Source organism: Motacilla alba, chromosome 1 (assembly GCF_015832195.1).
Source record: "Motacilla alba alba isolate MOTALB_02 chromosome 1, Motacilla_alba_V1.0_pri, whole genome shotgun sequence".
Lineage (NCBI taxonomy): Eukaryota > Metazoa > Chordata > Aves > Passeriformes > Motacillidae > Motacilla > Motacilla alba.
In genome coordinates this window covers 102,556,572-102,576,521 of record NC_052016.1, presented here as the reverse complement: position 1 = coordinate 102,576,521, position 19,950 = coordinate 102,556,572, and the positions used below count along the sequence as shown (strand labels likewise).

Sequence of the window (19,950 nt, the reverse complement as noted above, 5' to 3'; positions counted from 1 at the left end):
AAATTCCTGATACAATCAAGTTTAATTTTTCATTATTTTTATTTTCTCTTCTTAAATAGAAAAAAAATCAAGTATGATTGATTGATTTTCTGATTTTATTTAAATCTGAGAATCAGTGCAGTTTACCAGTACCAAAATGTATTTGTAAGTTTTGATGCTGTTTTGAGCCAGTAATATAATACCAGCTTTCACCAAGCCAACCTCATCTGTTTCCACTGGGAAACAGTCCCCCAACTTGGAAGGGAGGGAGAGAGAGAGGAAAAGGCATAAACCAGCAGAGGAATATTCACAGTCAAAATTTAGGCTTTCAGACAGCTACCAAATTGATGTGATATGTATTAGGCCCATGGGGCCAAAATATGAAGATAAAGAATGGACTTTTCCTGCAGTGATGTAATATTGGGTATTGCTGTGCACAAAATGTCAAAGGGAAGTTGTGTAATTTATTTTTTAAATAATTTTAAAAGAATGAGAAAGTAGGTTATATAAATATAAAAATGAAAATGACTGCAAGATTGCAGTTATCTTGGTGATTTTATTTACCTCTAAGGGTGAAATCATCGTTCCCAGATCATAATTTACAATCTTTAACATAGTGGTGTTTAGGGGGTTTTCTCCATTGCCTTTATTTCTTCCTAAATCTGTATATGTTAAATTAAAGACTTGTCGTTGGGAAAACACGGTTTTTATCCTGAACATTTTAATTCAGATCATGAGTGTATTTCCACAGAAAGCCTCAGTACTGTCACTACTCCTCGCACATTGTTTCACGTTGCAGAGAGTTTCTTGTAGCTTGTGCCCTTTCAGGTGAGCCTCAGCTGGAAGATGTCCTGCCTCTTATGGACTGTGTCCATGAGAAGTCATTTATTCAGCCCATGGACCAGACAATAGCTTGGTCAGGGTAAAATAAAGTACGTGAAATGTGTACAGTGGACAGGCGGTCCACCCGTTCTCTTTAGACGGACTCCTGAAGGTCTGCCAGCCATACTAGGGATGTGTAGGGATGGCCTCCAACCACTAGACAAGGCTAGAGCTGAACAAAATTAAATTCTTTGGGTAGATTTTATGGATATTTTTTCTTCTGCTTGTCCCAGTGCGTCTCTGCATAACATTTTAGTAGTAATGGGGAAATATCACTACTAATATGTTGGGGCTTGGTATCTCAGTAAGATTTCTGTAGCACATGGGAAAACCAAGCATAAACATGGAGCTAGGGATTTCCTTTAGTCTAAGTGGGATATAAAAGAGCTTTGTGTGTAGCTTTGTGTATTCACTGTGTTATCAAAACCATTCCAGTGACAGCATGTAGCTTTTGAGTACATGCATTTTTAAAGGTTGTAGAAAAGGAAAATTCCCAGCAATTTCCATTTGCAATCTTTTTTTCCTTGACTATTTCTATCTGTATTTCAAAACGAAAGAATTTTTCTTGAAGGCTTTCCTTCATAGAGTCAGAGAAAAATAACAGTTATTTCAGGAACTTCTGTTTAAAGAAGCATTTTTTTTTCTCTTCACTGAAGTAATATAGAAAAAAAGCCAAAAAACTCTATAGTGTTGGGTATTTCTGGACAAATAGTTATTATTTGCCTGAATTTCTTCAAATACCTTTGAAAAAATATTTTGATCTGGTACTCATAGCATGAGAGAAAATATATCCTTGGCAAGAAAAGACAAATTTATGAATTCACTTTGTGTAATGTGGGGCTGACTCTTTGCCATGGTGATTAGTTTTTAAATTAAGAAAATTTGTTCTTGCAATTAATGAGAATCAGCAGACAACTGTGGAAACAAACAAAAAAAAATCTTCATCTTTTGAACATTAGATATTCATTGACTGCAGTTTTACCAAGTTCACCTTTTAGAACATTTGGTAAGAATTCAAAATTAAGAAGTTCAAACAGCTTTAGTTTGATGCTGCCAGTAGAACTAAAACAGGTTTAGGCTCTGAATATTAATTACCATCCTGCTTTAAAGGTTACAACACTTTCTTTATCCAATGGATGTCATAGTTCTGATTGAATAAAGCCTTAATTATAGAGTATTATAGATTATTGCAGTGAGTTACAGCAACAAAGCCAGCGAGTGGGTTATTCTTTCTTTGACAGGCTTGTAAAGATAATAAAGGCATGTGAAAAAAGAGAAAAACACATCTGTTAAAAAAATAAATTGAGACAATTATGGATTAAGAGTGTTTATTTTTTCTCCATTTGCACAGAAGAAAAAAAAAAAGGCTACTGCCATTCTTACGACTGTGCTTTCCATTAGTAGAGACTTTTTAAATGAAAAAGATTTATCATGTTATTTAGCAATATGGATATGATTTGTGTTCTGCTTCCTTCATTATGTGAATACCTTCATGTGTATTTTCATTTTTCCTATAAAGAAAAAAAAATTATTACAGTCAGTGCAAAAAGATCTGCTCCCATTTATCAAAACCTGGGGAATGTACTGCAAAGTCTTTTTTCCCCTAGGGACCTGACTCACCTTCCAGCCAGGAGCATGGAGGTCTTGTTACAGCAGGCTCGCATGGTTTGTGATAACAGACTCTTTCATTTCCAACTTTACCAGACCATAGATCTCCTGTGTCCTGAGGTCCCCTTCTAGCAAATATTTCTCAACTGATAATTAGCTGGAAAAAACCTGCCAAGTGATGTCCTTGTTTTGTCTTTGACAGCTGTCACTGGTGCCTAAATCAGTAATGTCCATCTGAAAACTTCCACATGCTGTAAGGTATTTCTAATAGACTTCTGACTTTGCAGTTGTCTATCAGGAAAAGGTCTATGGGAGTTAAAGAGAGGACTGTGAGTACCTGGCTCAATGTGGTAATTTGGACATAGCACAAGGTCTTAACTGTGAATGATAGGCTGCTGGGATAACTGCAATGTTTCACCTTAGCTGGTTTCAAAAAAACCAAAATTAATCTCCGTCCTAATCTTATGGTCATTTTGTTCTCAGTTGCAAGACAAGCAGCAAACATGTCATGCTTTTTTTCTAGAATCTGATAACCACAGTACAGGAACAAAAAACAGTAGCACAGGTTTTCCTGCAATTTCCAAAGAGAAAGACAAGACCTGATTTGTTCAGATAAAATCTTCCCACCAAAGGCTATATTGCAATGGATTTACCTGCTATCTTCCTAATAAATATCCTCTGTGAAACTGAAGTGTAATTTTTTTTCCTAGGCTTTTTCATGTTCTTTTTTCTATTTAGTTTGCTTTCTTTTTTCTGTTTCGGCGTACATTTATCCATATCACAAGTACAGAAATTTAAAGAGCTATGTAGTTCATGACAATTTTGGTAAGAAGTATTTAAAGTAATGTGTTAGAGAGTTTTATTCTCAGTCGTAGACTGGCTATCTCACATTTTTGCCCAAAAATGATTTCCTGAGATTTTGTACCTGACTCACATCCAGTTATAAAATGTTTAAAATTGTCTTTCTGTATTGTTGCATTGTTACAGAACCATTTCAGTAAGGAAATAGTGATTCTTCAAAAAAGGAATCTCTGAAGTAGGGAAAAACAAACTCAAGCAAAACAGCACACAGAATGAGTTTCTCTGCTTGCTCAGGAGACATTTAACTAGGACTGTGACCTTTAAAAAGAAGAAGAAAAAAAAAAAGCACAGAAGATGAAAAGATGGGAAGATGTGTTGTGAATATGTAGATACCCTGTAGCTAACTCTGTATCTGGTGAACTAAAATTATGGGGTTTTGCCTTATAGGTTTTTTAAGTACTGGGGACCAAGCTGCAAAAGGCAATTATGGATTGCTTGACCAAATCCAAGCTTTACGTTGGATTGAAGAAAATATTGGATCTTTTGGAGGAGACCCGAAGAGAGTTACTATTTTTGGATCTGGGGCAGGAGCTTCCTGTGTCAGTCTCCTGACACTCTCCCACTATTCAGAAGGTAACAATCCTCCAGGCAAAGTACTTTTTTGCTTTTTTCTTTTTTTTTTTTTTTAATGTAAAAATGCAGTGGAAGTTCCAAACAAGGTAGGATGAATTAGAATTACGTGAGGTCTGTAATTTTTGTAAAATAACTACTAGATAGAATTCTGGATTTGTATTAGTCAACATAAATATGTTTATAAGGAAAACTAAATGCTATTATTGCATAAATATCATGCAGCAAATGCCATGGGCAATACACTTTTTCTAGCTTTATCAACAGATTCCACTGGCTCTTCCATCAAAGCATTTGCCCTAATTAAAATGGAAAAGAGCAATGACCTTTTTGATTTTTTGTACGCTCTTGGCTGCACTTCCAACTTACACGTAGATGCTTTCCTTACTCAGTAAAAATATAATTAAGCCTTATTAAAAACTGTGTTTACCTCCTCACAAGTACTGTGTGATCCCACACAATGTTCTTCAGATTTTGGTAAGTGAGCTGTGGGATTTCTACCCTCAGCACCTCACCCTCCAAAAAAACCTAAACCCAAACTCCAAGAATGTACAGCACCAGTACTGAACTATAAATATTACTGATTATAAGATCAAATCTACAAAGACTTGATAAAAGACAACATCAAAATATCTACTGTATTTTTTAATCCATGCCATTTCTATCACAATAAAATGGGCAGAAATTTGTAACAGATAAGCCCTAGCCAGAAGTTATAGCAGGGATGCTGGAAAACACACCTAATTTTGAAATACATAGGTATGCTTGACAATTCAGTCTATTCATACAAATAAAATTTCAGTGAATAACTGTTGAGCAAGCCATGGCAAAATCAAGCAGATGGAACCATGAAACCATGATTTTTAGTGTGTGCATTCAGTATCATCCTCAAAGGTATATCAACAAAAACCCCACATGCTTTCTAGCTTTTACTGTCTTTTGCATTTTGAGAACATGATGGTAGAAACCATGTGCAGAAGACACCCAAGTATTTCAGTTTAAATATAAAATAGGCCATTTTAGTGGTCTTACCAGAAAAAAAAAACAAAGATGGGGCAGATTCACCAATAAGCTCCCCTTGCCTTTCAGTGCTTTAAGCAAAGAAGCTCTTCAGATTGAGTTTTCATTTTTCTTTATATTAGTGTTCATAAAACAACAAGAAAGAACCATTGAATATCATCTTGCTCTCTTGCAAAACAATTTAAATGTATTTTAATTCAACATATAAGCAGGGTTACACATACACACACACACATGCACACGTAATTCAACATATAGGCAGTGCTAACATATACACACAATAATAATTTAAAAATTAGGTGGTAAATAAAAAATACCAGAATTGAAGATTCAAATATATGAAATTGCTTTTATAGAGCAGATTTTTCCAAGTTAGTATGATGCATGGCTTTTGTGAAGGAAATGAGAACATGTAATTTTCATTTGACCTTTAAACTACTGAAAGTCGCATTTATGAGTGTCATTTACATGGCAAAGAGCATATGATTGCCTTTAGCTGCCAGTCTTTCACAGAAATTTTCACAGGACTACCAATGTGGTAAAGCCAGAGGACTTCCATCAAAGACACAAGGAAACTGCAGTACAGGAATGAGCTTTGTTCTTGAAACAGTAACCTGAAACCTTCAAGCTTTTTGTGTGTGAGCATCAAGAGCATGGCAGATTTTAATTAGTAGCCTATTCTACACAGCATAAAAAGGGAGCAGTGAGTAGGATCTATGGAAATTTATTCAAAATTTAATTGTATGCATCCTTTAGGGATTCTATAATCAAAGCTTTGTTTCCTTAGTAAGAAATAATGTTAATTTTTAATATATATATATTTATTATTTTTTTAATATCTAATTGGATCTGTATTTAAACAATTTGCACCTGCAGGTTTGTTCCAAAAGGCAATCATACAGAGTGGAACAGCCCTGTCCAGCTGGGCAGTGAACTATCAGCCTGCCAAGTACACTCGGATATTGGCAGATAAAGTGGGCTGCGACATGCTGGATACCACTGATTTGGTTGAATGTCTGCGGAATAAGAATTACAAAGAACTCATTCAACAGACGATCACTCCAGCCACGTACCACATTGCCTTTGGGCCTGTGATAGATGGAGACGTGATTCCAGATGACCCTCAGATTCTAATGGAGCAAGGGGAATTCCTTAACTATGATATAATGCTGGGTGTGAATCAAGGGGAAGGTTTGAAATTTGTGGATGGCATTGTAGACAATGAAGACGGTGTTTCTCCTAATGATTTTGACTTTTCTGTCTCCAATTTTGTGGACAATCTATATGGTTATCCAGAAGGGAAGGACACCCTGCGAGAGACCATTAAATTCATGTACACTGACTGGGCAGACAAAGAAAATCCTGAAACAAGACGGAAGACCCTGGTCGCTCTTTTTACAGACCACCAATGGGTTGCTCCAGCTGTTGCCACGGCTGACCTGCATGCCCAGTATGGATCTCCAACATATTTCTATGCATTTTATCACCATTGCCAAAGTGAAATGAAACCCAGCTGGGCTGATTCAGCTCATGGTGATGAAGTCCCTTATGTGTTTGGGATTCCTATGATTGGTCCCACAGAACTGTTCAACTGCAACTTTTCCAAGAATGATGTCATGCTTAGTGCAGTGGTTATGACATACTGGACTAACTTTGCAAAAACTGGGTAAGTGTGACCCGTAGCATTCATTTTGTTGATAGCATACTTCTAAAATAGTCAGCATCCCATTCCAGTGGCCTCAAAATCTGATTTTGAAGTAGAAGTATAGAAATATTTGTGTTAAGATAGGAGGTAAATTAGGCTTATTCATATTTAATAGATTTTTAATTAGTGTGTTCCCTCAAACTATTTTCTTTCAGTAGCTCAATGAGAATAATAACACACTGTATTTTTGGTTCAAAAAATAGGACAATTACTAAGACAAAAAACATGTCTCAGAGAAAAGGTGGTTCACTAAGATACTGAAAAATCAGAGGCAACATGTCTGCTACTTGAAGAAGGAGCTGTCAGGCAGATAGCACTTATCTGCTACAAAAGAAAAGAAGTTCTTGTTTTTCAGTGACCTTCACAGGAATGAGGACTCAGGGTGGAATTAGAACAGAAAAGCAGACACTGGAAATTTTTTTTCCCTCTGAGGGCTATAATGGCAATAATAAGTACTTGACTGGAATGAAGAGATTCAGATTTAAATTTTGCTTTGAGAAAGTTAAAAAATTAAATTAATTCTGCTTACAAAACAAAATAAAGACATCAATATTTTGATGAAGTAGAGTTGTAAACACCAAGGAAATAACCCTCAAAGCAGCTTAATCTGTGAATAATATTAATAAATTCTGTTCTCTTCCTATGATATTCCTTTAAACAGTATTGCAGTGTTTTACTTCAGCAGCAAGGGCTTTTTTTGTTAACCTTGAGTCTTCAGTACTGAATTAAAACAAAGATACTTGTGGCACAAAGGGGCTGTAAATCTTTCCATTGAATGTTTAATGGCAGGATTGGGCTCTGGAAACTGCAGCTTTACTGCACTGCAGTGAACAGTGTGCAGCTATATAAGAAAAACTCAGATGCCTATTGTGAAACACTCACAGGCTTTAGCTGCCCTTGTAGCCTTCCATGAATCTAAATGGTGGTTAAGAGACAGATTTTGCAGTCTTAATGACAACCTCAAGCATAAATTGAGTAAAAACCAATCAAATGCTTCAGATCAGTGCACAAGGAAAAAATTATTTTGTTGTACTGTATATCAGACAAACAAAAGCATGAAGAAACCCTGGAGTTCAGCAACAGAAATGAATGAACTGTGTAATATTTAGATGTATTTGGAAACAAGAAGTCATCAATACTGGGATGGGCAAACTTTGTGATGAAATCTTGGTTATGGACAGACAATGCTGCATGATGGCTGTACCACATGCTCAGAGATGATGATACCATCAGTTTGTGTTTATTTTGGCATATGAAATGCTATGCATACATAGAGGACTTCAGATCCTTACAAATATACTCATTGGAATTATTATTGTGATGAAAGATCTCCACGGTCTCACTATTGTTTACAATTACTTTATTACTATTCCCTGTATATTAAGAAGTTGTATTTAAGCCATTTTTGAGGCTGACAGGGGCTTCTCACAGTCCCAGCTGCCACCATTACTCATAATTTCAAGCACTTTCCAGATGTTGCTACTTGAAAACTAATTTCAGCAGGCTATACCCAGTTTTCTGGTTATAAAGCCATCGCCATACTATACCTGAAGGCAAAAACAGGTGCTTTGGGAGAGCCATTAGTAATTTAAGAAACTTTCCTGTAGCTGATGAGATAGGAACGGGGTATATATCCTATTACAGACTCACTCCCTTACAGGCAGTCTGAAAGATGTATCATTAGAAATTTCCTCTAGGTGTAAAATTTCAGTTTTCAAAAGAAAGGAAAAGAGCAACACAATGCCTATTACCTTGATGGGGTCTTTTCTTTGTTTGGGTGACCAATGATTAATTGTTCTGCATCATACAGGAGAATACTTGGGGGCAAATAATATTTTAAGATTATATTTGTTCTGCACCTCTGGTTCCTCCAACAGAAAGGCAAAGGTTGTAGCACCTCAAGCCTAGAGCAATGGGATCTCTGGGGAAACTGTTCTCCACTCTGCTTACTCACTTGCAATCTGGAATCTCTGCACCCACTCAGGTCCTTCAGCTCTCAAGTTCAAAACTGCATTTCTGGGGGTTCTGCTTTGGTTTTTTTCCCCACCCTATTTTTATGTGATAATTTCCCATCCTTTTTATGATAGTACCTGTGTTGCTTTGTATTTGTACCCATGGCAACACATAAAAAAATCTTTTAACTGAAAGATTTTATTATTTCACATTTCCCAGTAGGTAAGCTTTGAATATTATAACTGCAGATATATTTATTTATTTTTAATGTGTTTGAAACTTTTCCAATCTCTATGACTCTCCCACAGAGGCTGCATTCAGGTACTTATTGTAAAATTATGGCTCAGATGGGGCATCATTCAGATGGACTTTGCTAGGCTTTTAATGACAGGCCATCCATTGCTAAAAAGCACACACTGTTTAATGGGCCTACTGCCAAGGCTGGGTTTGCAGGGCAGGTCAATCTTGTAAAATCAGTAGGTGAAAGACACAACACAGGGCGCAGTGCTTTTATTGTGTTTAACTTGTAAGTTGGTTACTGAAGCCAGCAAATAGGAGGTGATAATTAAAGTGTTTAATGGCAAATAGTTTGTGCTTAAAATGAATGCCTGGAAGATGCATTTTGCTAATCCTCTACCTATGACTCTTTTTTTATTATTATGTTGATTATTATTAAGAGTTTTTCATTTGACCTTTTCAAAACTGTGTTTCCAACATGCCTTAGAAATAGGAAAGTAATTAATAACAGAGTAAGTTTGATATACTACATTTGGGATACAAAAATTACATGAAAATACAGTTTTGAATTCCTCAATGCACAGAATTATATGTGAGAGCTTCATTAGGAGGTGCACGGAGCTTCAGTCTGCTGCCAGTAGTGCCATCCTAACTGTAATGGTAATTTTATATGCCAAGTTCTGTTAGGACCATGTTACCTCCTTTGCAGACACATCAGCAGGGAAGAGTAAACAACATGAGGGGTTGTGTGCCAGTCCTTCATAGATACTCAGCCAGCTATGCTCTTGTGAAGGATTTGAAATTTCACACAGTAGATACAAAGCCATGCTCTCATTACAGGCATCTATTAGGTTTCTAAAAATTGCCCTGGTTTTGAGGAATTACAGTACTCTACTTTTTCTCCCGTTCATCCAGCTCTACCTGTGTTGGTATTGGGAAAGGATATTTCCTTGTTTTCTTTGTATTTCAGGTAAATATTCCAGAATTATTTAGGTACCATTGATTCTGAAGAACAAACCTGAGTTATTAAGAATGTCTTTGTTTTGTATGCAGTTTGGTTCTCTAAGAGAATACCTGATTAAACTTGCGTTTATTAAAGTGTAGTTTCAAATCAATTCTCAGGCAACTCTTTTATGAGATTGTTGCATTTCTTCTTGATGTTTTTGTCTGAAGAAATAACTGTCTCCAAAGGCAAATCTGTGTTAGTCAAACAAAACAGTGTAGTTATGGTTTGTGTTCCTTGGCTCTTACAAGGAGTCTTTAGCTGTTTGTCTTTAGCTGACAGGGAGCATAGCAACAGTGGGAACTGGTGATAATATAGGAGAGGAGGTAGGGGAAAACATGCCTGTGTACCAGTTCTTCAAGCAGGAAAGGCTGTGGTATTATTAGTATTGTGACAGCATGAAAAGAATCAACAGAAAAATGAAGAAAGGCCAGTTTTTCTCTCTCTTCCATTTTTTTTTATCATACAGAGAAAAGAGTACTATTGAAGGAAAATAAAGTATCTAGGGCCTTTCAGAGTGTTGAAGACAAAGATTATGTAACTGTGAAGACATTTTGCTCTCCAGTGAAGACAGGGAAGAACATAAAATTTAAAACATTTCAAATACATTAATGTAACAGTTCCATTGTCCTGAGTGATAGTCAAAGCTGTGGCATAAGTAGTTAGAACACAAATGGTGTTTCACCATCTTATAAGGAATTTGGGATATGAGAAAACTTCTTAATTCACTATTCTTCCCATGAAAATATAATCCGATATGAAATATCCAGTTCCCTCATTTACCCTCCAGATCAGCTACCTTGTGAACAGGAGTTTGTGTTGCTCTTCAGTCAACATCCATTGCAGGCATATTTACTTTATATCACCTGGGAAAAAATTGATGTTTTGATTTTACATCTCAAGCTCATGAGGTGTGAATTGAATGAAATATACAAAACCATCTTAAGTCATGCAAAATTAGTGAAGACTGCACTTGGAAGGAAAAGGTGACAGGTGAAATGGGACTATTCTGCACATTAACAAAAATATATCTTAGAGAGGATATGGTCTTCTGTCACATGGAAAAAAAAATCAGGCATTTCATGATGGGTGCATTTTTTGATGGATGTTTGAATTCAAAAGCTGGTAAAAATAAGTAATGAGATAGCAAAGGTGGTAAAAATAAGTAATGAGATAGCAAAATAAATAAAAATAAATTTAAATCTTTTTATAGTAGTCAGATGAAGGAAAGAAAAAGCCTCCCTATCAACTGACAAATGGGGAAACAAGAAATGTCCTCCCTATAAGAGCCAATAGTGTAAGAAGTTCAGAACTGGAAATATATTTTTCAGATTATACTGCTATCATTATGATTGCAGTGGATTTTTAAAGGAAGGTTTCCTGGCAGTCATGTCATTAAATTACACACTTGAGCCTCAAGAACATCTAGAAACACTAAGGAATTGTGAGAGTCTTAAAAAGCAAAAGAAAATTTGAAATTAAAGTAATGGATCAAGAACTTTGTTGACTGGATGATTTGATAGGAGAAATGATTGTCTGTGGATCTATATTTTATGCCTACCAATAAAACAGGAAAATGGTTCATAGTAGGATAAGCTGCCTGACTACCCCAGGAAAAAAACTTAACACATTGTAAGTTGTAACTTCATGAATTTTTTGCAGTGTACATAGGAGGATGGCCAAGTGAAGTAAAAAATTCTCTTGTTTATAGCTGCTGAATATTTTTGGCAAATTATCATTAGTCTATGATCATTAGTCTAAAACCAAGATCCAAGGCCATTATTAGATCCTTTATTTAGGACTGGACTTAGTTATTCCTGTTTCTTGTAAAAAACCCAACATAATTTAGATATCTGTCTTCCAAATTCAGAGAGGCTATTCAAACCATTTTATGCATTTTTTAAGTGATACGCCCTACAGTTGCTGTCAATGGCAGAGCTCTGATATCCTCAGCAAAGAAATTACTTGTCTGTAGGGATGGTTGAGTTTTTTTGTTTTTTGTTTCAATGGACAATTTCATGCCCACACAGAGCCATGTAAACAAATATTCAAATACAAGCTCAGACTCATGTAATGTTATTTTCTCTCTTGTGTTTGGAGGAGGCGGCAGCATCATTGGCTGCTCCCAATAAATATAGTTAAAAATGACAGATGGAAGTAGAGGATGGCAGAGAGGAAAAAGGAGGCTGAGAGGCTGGTATTTACTTGTTTTGCAGGCTTTTCATAGGGAAAGTGAATCACAGGATACAAAATGTGTAAGGTTGGAAGGGACCACAGTGAGAATGTTAATTTTAGAAAATTTTGTTTACTAAAATAATCAACAGCTATGAAGATAATAATAATTTTTATAGGACACAAAAAATTTTAAAAGTGCATGTCCAACTTGGCTGCTCTTTAAAGTGAATTCTCAGCTTCTTCATCTCCTATACTGTGTATCAACGGCAAGTTGTTTACAAGAGCTAACTTAAGGACTCAGTTCTCTCTAGGACCATTCCAAAGTCTTTTGGGATGTGAATCAGAACAACAAGGGGGGTGACGCAAGATTGTGTGCCACAACTCTTGCAGTGTTTTGAGTTGCTGAGAAGAAAAATGTTTTGCATTTAGATAACCTTGTTGATTTTTAATTTGCTTTAGAATTTATATTTTGAACCCCAAAGTTTTTTCAAAGTATATATATTGAATTGGGCCAATACCTCTTTAGATTTTCCTGATCTTCCAGTCTGTTCTTTAATAACAAAAGAAATAGCTTTATTTCCTTCTTCAGTGCATGTTAAAATTCCTCAAAGCAGCAGCATACATCTGTTTCTGTACTGCTTGGAAGGGAATATTACTTCTTAGTTTGAACTGGGATGAACAATTACCAATAAATTATCTTATTTTTTCTGAACTAACACAATTTGGCTAACTTTTGAAAGAGAGAAGCGGAGGAGAGGGAGAAAAAGAAGGAAGGAAGGAAGGAAGGAAGGAAGGAAGGAAGGAAGGAAGGAAGGAAGGAAGGAAGGAAGGAAGGAAGGAAGGAAGGAAGGAAGGAAGGAAGGAAGGAAGGAAGGAAGGAAGGAAGGAAGGAAGGAAGGAAGGAAGGAAGGAAGGAAGGAAGGAAGGAAGGAAGGAAGGAAGGAAGGAAGGAAGGAAGGAAGGAAAAGAAAAGAAATGGTAACACCCTAGTTTGTATTTTTATATATTATTGAAATGGGAAGGATAAGATATATTTAAATATTAAAAAAATATGTATATCAGCACACTAAACCACCCCAGAAAACCTCAAACACTAAAACCACAAGCATAAATAAGCCAAAATACCAAAATAACATAAAAAAATATTGTTTTCTCTCAAAAAAAAAGTAAGATACCTTCTTTCAAGTAAAAAAAAGAATGCAGGAATCATAAGATTATTAAAGTCAAATTACTTGTCTCATTTAAGAACTAAGAAGTAGCTCTTTATGTACAGTAAAGGAATGCAAAAGTAGGCTATTAGAGTCACGGGCTTTTGAAAATGGAAAAAAAAAAAAGTAAAAATAATGGAAATTGAAAAAAAACCCCATGCTTTAAAATCTGTAAGGATATGGCTTGGTATTCCCAGGGTATACATAACTTTATATTGGAAGAAAAGGAAAATATTAGAATTGTTTTCACGGGAAATAAGCCAATGCATAGAGATGAACAACAAGGAGAATGGAAAGTTCTGAGTAATGCACAGGAAATAAATAATGTACTCTCAGTATACTACATCAAAAAGCCACAGAAAGCAATCATTGCTAGAAAAGATGATTCAAATTGATGTGCAACATACTATTAAACTTAGTATTGTAAAAGTAATTTTAACATTCTGTATTTTTTCATGCTATTTATTTAAATGTAAAATAATAAGGATATGCATACATTAACCACATCTAAATGCTCTTTGTAGCATTAGTTTGTCTTTATTCTGAACCTGTAAGAAAAAAAATTATTTACCAATTTTGAAATTATCTCTGACTTGTGTACTACTCTTATCTTACTACTACTACTGAAGTAATTTAAAACTGGCTGATCTCAGCTAAAATATTTCTCATCTCAGTTAAGGCCCATTGTCCTGTGGCCATCAAATACAGTACTTCATAGCAAAGATCACATGGAACGTTCAAATAGTCATCTGCTAGTGGAAATGATGGAAAGATTTGTGACACAAAGGTAGTTCAAAGGTGCTTTTTTTCCCCCAAGTAGATATTTAAATGCAGGAGAACTAATAGCTCAATAAAAGAAAACAAGCAGAAATGCTTCTCAGGTACATGTATTAACCCTGCTACTTCAGGTTTTGAAGAGGTTTTTCTCCCTTGTAATATATTCAGTGAGTACAATTTGTGTGTTTAGAAGGACTTCCAATATCACCATGGGGCTTAGATGCCCATATTTAATACTTTCAGCAGTGGAAGTAGTGGAACCTTTAATAAAAAAGTTAGTGTCAAACCTGGAGAAGGGTTGAACCTACTCATTTACTATGGAAAGAGGTAATTGGTACTTCTCTAAGATGGTATGTCTCCAAGACACACTCCTTGGAGAATAGTATTGAATCACAGAACTTCAGATGACCTTTTGGTAACTGAAACACTATGATTTCTGCATTTTCATGTCAAAAAAAATTGTAGTATCTGAGATGCTCTGTACAGTAAGTAATTTTCTTTTGATTATTTATTAACAGCTGTTCTTCAGTTAGGGAAGGTTTTTATCTTCTGCTTTTAGATTACTCTAAATATTGGATAAACTATTAGCTGTAAGATGGAGAGGGTTTGGTGTTGGTTTGCTTCTGTTTTGTTGTAGGTTTCTTGTAGGAAGGTTAATGACTGTAATATTGTCTGTTTTAATTTTTTTTAGAGATCCAAACCAGCCTGTTCCACAGGACACAAAGTTCATCCACACAAAACCCAACCGCTTTGAAGAAGTGGCCTGGTCCAAATACAATCCTAAAGACCAACTTTATTTACATATTGGCCTGAAACCCCGGGTTCGTGATCACTATCGAGCAACCAAAGTTGCTTTCTGGTTGGAGCTCGTACCACACCTTCACAACCTGAATGAAATATTTCAGTATGTTTCCACAACAACTAAAGTCCCCCCTCCTGACATGACCTCATTTCCGTATGTGACCCGACGTTCTCCTGGGAAATTATGGCCAGCCACCAAACGCCCAGCAATGACACCTGCCAACAATCCCAAACATTCGAAAGACACCCATAAAACAGCTCCAGAGGATACCACAGTTCTGATAGAAAACAAGAGGGATTACTCCACAGAGCTGAGCGTCACCATTGCTGTGGGGGCCTCCTTGCTGTTCCTCAATATTTTAGCTTTTGCTGCATTATATTACAAGAAGGACAAGCGGCGTCATGAGACTCACAGGCGCCCCAGCCCCCAGAGGAACACCACCAATGACATAGCACACATACAAAATGAGGAGATCATGTCCTTGCAGATGAAGCAGCTAGAACATGACCACGAGTGTGAATCGCTGCAGGCCCACGACACACTGAGACTCACCTGTCCGCCTGACTACACGCTCACTTTGAGAAGGTCCCCAGATGACATCCCGCTAATGACACCCAACACCATAACCATGATTCCAAATACATTAACAGGAATGCAGCCTTTGCATACTTTCAACACTTTCAGTGGAGGACAAAACAGTACAAATTTGCCCCATGGACATTCGACCACTAGGGTATAGCTCAGCCCTTCCCCATCTACCCTCACAAGCCACTTGGAAGAAAGAAAAAAGAAGAAAAAAAGAAAAAAAAAAGAAGAGGAAAAAGTGATATACCATCCATTGAACACCTTGTCAAAATCTAAAGTAAAAATAAGTAAAAGAGAAGGACAGTCGTTATTTTCTTACTGATCCTTCCCACAGAAACTCACTGATGTTAAAGATCAACTACAAACCCTGTGAAATGTGAAAAGTATACATTGCTGTTACAATACTGCTTTAAGATCTCAGCCACTTTGATTGAAAGTTGAGGCCAGAAGAAGTAATTTAAAATGGTGTTGTAAGTGTAACAAGCAAAGCAGAGTCTTCTTGAACACAGAGCCAGTGACTGTACAGGTGTTTTGTTTTGGTTTTTTTTAAATAAATAAAATTATAAAAAAGATTCTTTATGTGCCATACCATGGCCGTTGATAAAACAAAGACATCACCATGGGCTTTTACCCAGCATATGAAGCTGTAATTCAGATGGGGAAAATAGAATTTTATTATTAAAAACAAAAATGAAAAAAAAAAAAAGAGGAGGACTGACTATGCAGTAAAATACGTATAGTTCTGTGCAAAGAGATGACTTGCCAGCCTGAACTATATTTAAAGAAACTTTGTAAAAATGTACATAGCTGTGAGTTTAAAAACAAACAAAAAAGAAGCAGCTTTTATTGATGTTTTCAGTTTGAAAAGAGCTTTTAGAAAGATTGTGCATTCGATTGTGACCTATGTGTATATACATTAGTCATATGACCTCTGTTTCCTCCAAGACCAAAGGAGGAATTTCTTCTTAATTACTAGTGGTTAACAAAAACCATGAGTTTTTTCTAACATGTTTCATTTATATGAGGCCATGGTGTCATGCAGAGGATACAGTTGTCTGTGTGACCTGTGTATTTTCTCTTACAGGTTACACTAGTGCATGTTAAAGTATTCATAGGAGATTGTTGTTCTTTTCTGAAACATTTTTTTCTATAATTTAATTTTGTTAGCCTTTGTTAAATTCCAACACAGCAATGGATTGAAAAACAAAGAGAAAAATACAAAAGAGAAGAATTACTATTTTAAGCTTGTTGAACTGAACCAAGAAATATCCAATAATATATATTTGGAGTCCAGTTTGTAGTTCTTGGTTATTGTGATACATTAGGAAGAGTTTTGTGCCCTCACAAAAGCAATGAAAGCCTGTGTTTTGGTCAGCCTTCTTCAAGGAAAACTAGCTCTATACTCACCAGCAGTTGCAGTAGAATCTCAGCTGAGAAAGCACCTCCTCAGCATTGCTAAACAAAATAAAACTTCAATTTGAAAGGGTGGAAATGCAGGGTTGGTTGGCTGGCTGTTTTTCAAACTGTTCAGTGATGAGTGTGTAAAGAACTTATCAGCCCAGTATCTTGTTTTGCGCTTGAAAGTGTACCTGTCAGAAAATTCTTATTTGCTGATTCATTGCACTCAGTCCCACAGTCAGTGAGCCTTATGAAGAGAGAAGCAGAGAAGTCCTCAGCTGTTCTGCATTTGAATAAAACTGAAAATCCCAGAGAGCATCACTCTCAGGAAAGTCAAAATTATTAGCTAGTTGTTCCCTTCTGCCTTTCCTTCACTAGAAAAACAGGGGCCAAGCAGAGCTATCAAAGTTACTTTGCAGTTTGATTCAAACAACTGTTTTGAATGTGAAAACTCAGAAAATAGTTTTTGCAGATGAAGATTGCTTTATATTTTGTCTTTGAAAGTTACTCCATCATTGAGAGATAGTAACCAAAGATCTTCGAACAAATTGGTCTGCACTTGAAAGTGACTATCCCAGATGTATTTTCTATTATTAATTCACAATTAAACTGCATCGATATCATATGTCCCATAATGATTAACACAAGATGCCTTGTACCTCTTCTTGTTTTCTACACTTTTTGTTTTCTAATAAAATACCTTGAAATACCCACCCCTAAAACAAAATCAAAGACAAGGTGATTCACTGAGGTCTATTCACCTGCACAACTCTTTGTTGTAGCAGGTAGAAAAAAGTAAAGCAAATTCTGAAGGAAAGAAAAAGTTAATGACATGATAAAAATGCAACATGTGGCTGATATAATCCTTTATCTGCAGTAAATGTGCTATAAATCTGACCTGGGAGCTCAGGTTGGAATGTGATAAAGCAGCAACCCCAAAGTACAACTAGTAGGAATGGAAAATTGTTTTGTTTTTTTCTGATCCATCACATAATATATTAATGCTGACTCTATACCAGGCCATTTCCACCAGCTATGTAATGCCTCAGCTGAGATGCAGCAGTTTATAACTCTTAAAAAAAGGTTAAAAAAAAAAAGTAAAAAAAAAAAAAAAAAGTAAAAAAAAAAAAAGGTAATGATGCTTGGCATCATAATCAGTTGGGTATGTTTGTAATGTGAATTACAGTATTTGTTTAGTACTTCCAATTGTCTTCTGCTAGCAATATGTACAGTACTGTGTCAGGCTTGTGACATTTGGGTAAAAAAAGTTCCTGTAAGTGAATGATTTTAGCTTTTAAAAGTAATTACAATCAAGTTGATTTAATAATTTGATACATCTGGATTGATGTATGATTTATAGAGGGAACAGGTTTATAGGGTCTTCATAGAATTCTATAATAATGATATCAAAATATACTTTGAAAATGTAAAAGAAAAACAAAAGTACTTTCCCAGGCTTATATTCTTGTCCTTAAGAGGCACACAGGGTTCAATGGTTTCTTCTGTTATTGTTTTGCAATTTTTTGGTTTTTTTTGCCTTAAGTAATGATAGAAGATATATATGGCTGGACACATATGTATAAACTTTTCAGCAGCATTTTTAATAATAAAATATCACGGTATTTTCTAATGCTTTGTGCAAATAACTACGTGTTCATCCTTTTGTGTAGAAAGTCTTTCAGAGGTGTGTTTTCTGCCCCATCTCCATTTCATTATCTACTGTAAACAATGCCTTGATACTCAATATAAAAATATTAAAGTAACAGAGGTTGCAATTTTAAGTTAGCATTGAGTTTTCATGGCTTTTGTAGTTCCATAAGCCTTCCAGTAAAAGGAAAGCAACACAGACAATGAAGATTTTAAAAAATAAGCTCCATATATTTATTACCTGCATACACTGCAATTCCCATTGAAGCAATGGTTTAATTGTTTTGTTAGTATTTTCTGAGGCACTGAAAAAAAAGCTTGGGTAAGCAGTTTCCCATATTAGTGTATAGCTTAGCAGCTGAAAAAAAGCAAAAAATATCTTCCAAGTTAGGGATCAAAATAATGCAGATAAATCTAATATGTCAAGCGCCACAAGCCAATATACTTCATTTTTATATTTTAAATTTAGATACACAATGAGTTTTGCTAGAAAAAAATATGTAAAAGTAGCAACATATGTTGCACATATGCATTTAAGGTATTTACATGTATTGCATATATTGATATTGTTAATATCATTCTTCCTTCAAAGGCTGAGTAAGTAAATAATTTGTTCTTTTATGATGTCAGATTCTGTTTATCAACCAGATTTCCTTTCACTGGAAAGGTATGTAAACACTTTAGTAAATTGAACTGGGTATTGTTTCTTTCTGTAACTATTCTGCTGAATACAGGTACTAACAATAATAGTTGATGAATTTTGAGCATATTAGTGGAAAGTATTTGCAAAAATCAAAGTCTTAATTATTCATATCAAAATTTTGATATGAAAAAACAAGCTTCTGAGATAGAAACATGCACCTACTGGCCTAATCAAGCAGCTTGAATTTTGAATATTGAACTTGTATATAAAGCTTTTGCAAATAAACTGCAGATTTAGAGTTTTTCATCAAATATGTTTGATTACAGGTACACTTCAAAATTCCACATCCTGCTCTGAGATAATTCTTACACACAAAGAGGGGTTACAATTGTGTCATTTCTGTCAATTGTTCCCCTTAAATTTTTGGGTGAACTCAATAAATATGCTTACTTTCAGCTAATCAGTTTCACATTTTAAAAAGAGAACATCTTCAGAACTTTGTTCATGCTAACTTAATACTGTGTTATTTTATTCCTTTATTGCCTGAAATATAAATATGCAGATTAGTATGTTCCTATTTTGGCTTTGCTAAGAATATTGCAATTTAATGGTATTTATTATCACATAAAAATCATATGAAATAATACCATGACAATTATATGCTTGTCTCAGATTTGTGATTTTACATTTGTATTATTTAATTATTGTCAACTGTTTCTCATATTTTCATCTACAGTTGTTTGGAATCACAAACCTCATCAGCCTGAATGTCTCCAGAGGCCATTAGCAGCTGGTGAAAACTGGGATTTTTATCCCACTAGAAATTATGATATTGTAAATTTAATATCATAATATTTTAAAAGCTTCTCAACCCATCAAATTAGCCTGAAAAGTAAG

At 35.3% G+C, this 19,950-nt stretch overlaps 1 protein-coding gene across 2 annotated transcripts in view; it reads left to right on the top strand.

Moving 5' to 3' along the window:
- The window catches only part of NLGN4X (neuroligin 4 X-linked), a 164,437-nt gene extending 146,044 nt beyond the window's left edge, over nt 1-18,393 (top strand). For both annotated transcript variants that reach the window (XM_038127835.1, XM_038127826.1), the window contains 3 exons: nt 3,718-3,903; nt 5,797-6,586; nt 14,670-18,393. In XM_038127835.1, the coding sequence (XP_037983763.1) occupies nt 3,718-3,903; nt 5,797-6,586; nt 14,670-15,519 (1,826 nt within the window). In that variant the 3' untranslated portion in view covers nt 15,520-18,393. The remainder of the gene's footprint in view (nt 1-3,717; nt 3,904-5,796; nt 6,587-14,669) is intronic.
- Nucleotides 18,394-19,950: the final 1,557 nt, after the last annotated feature.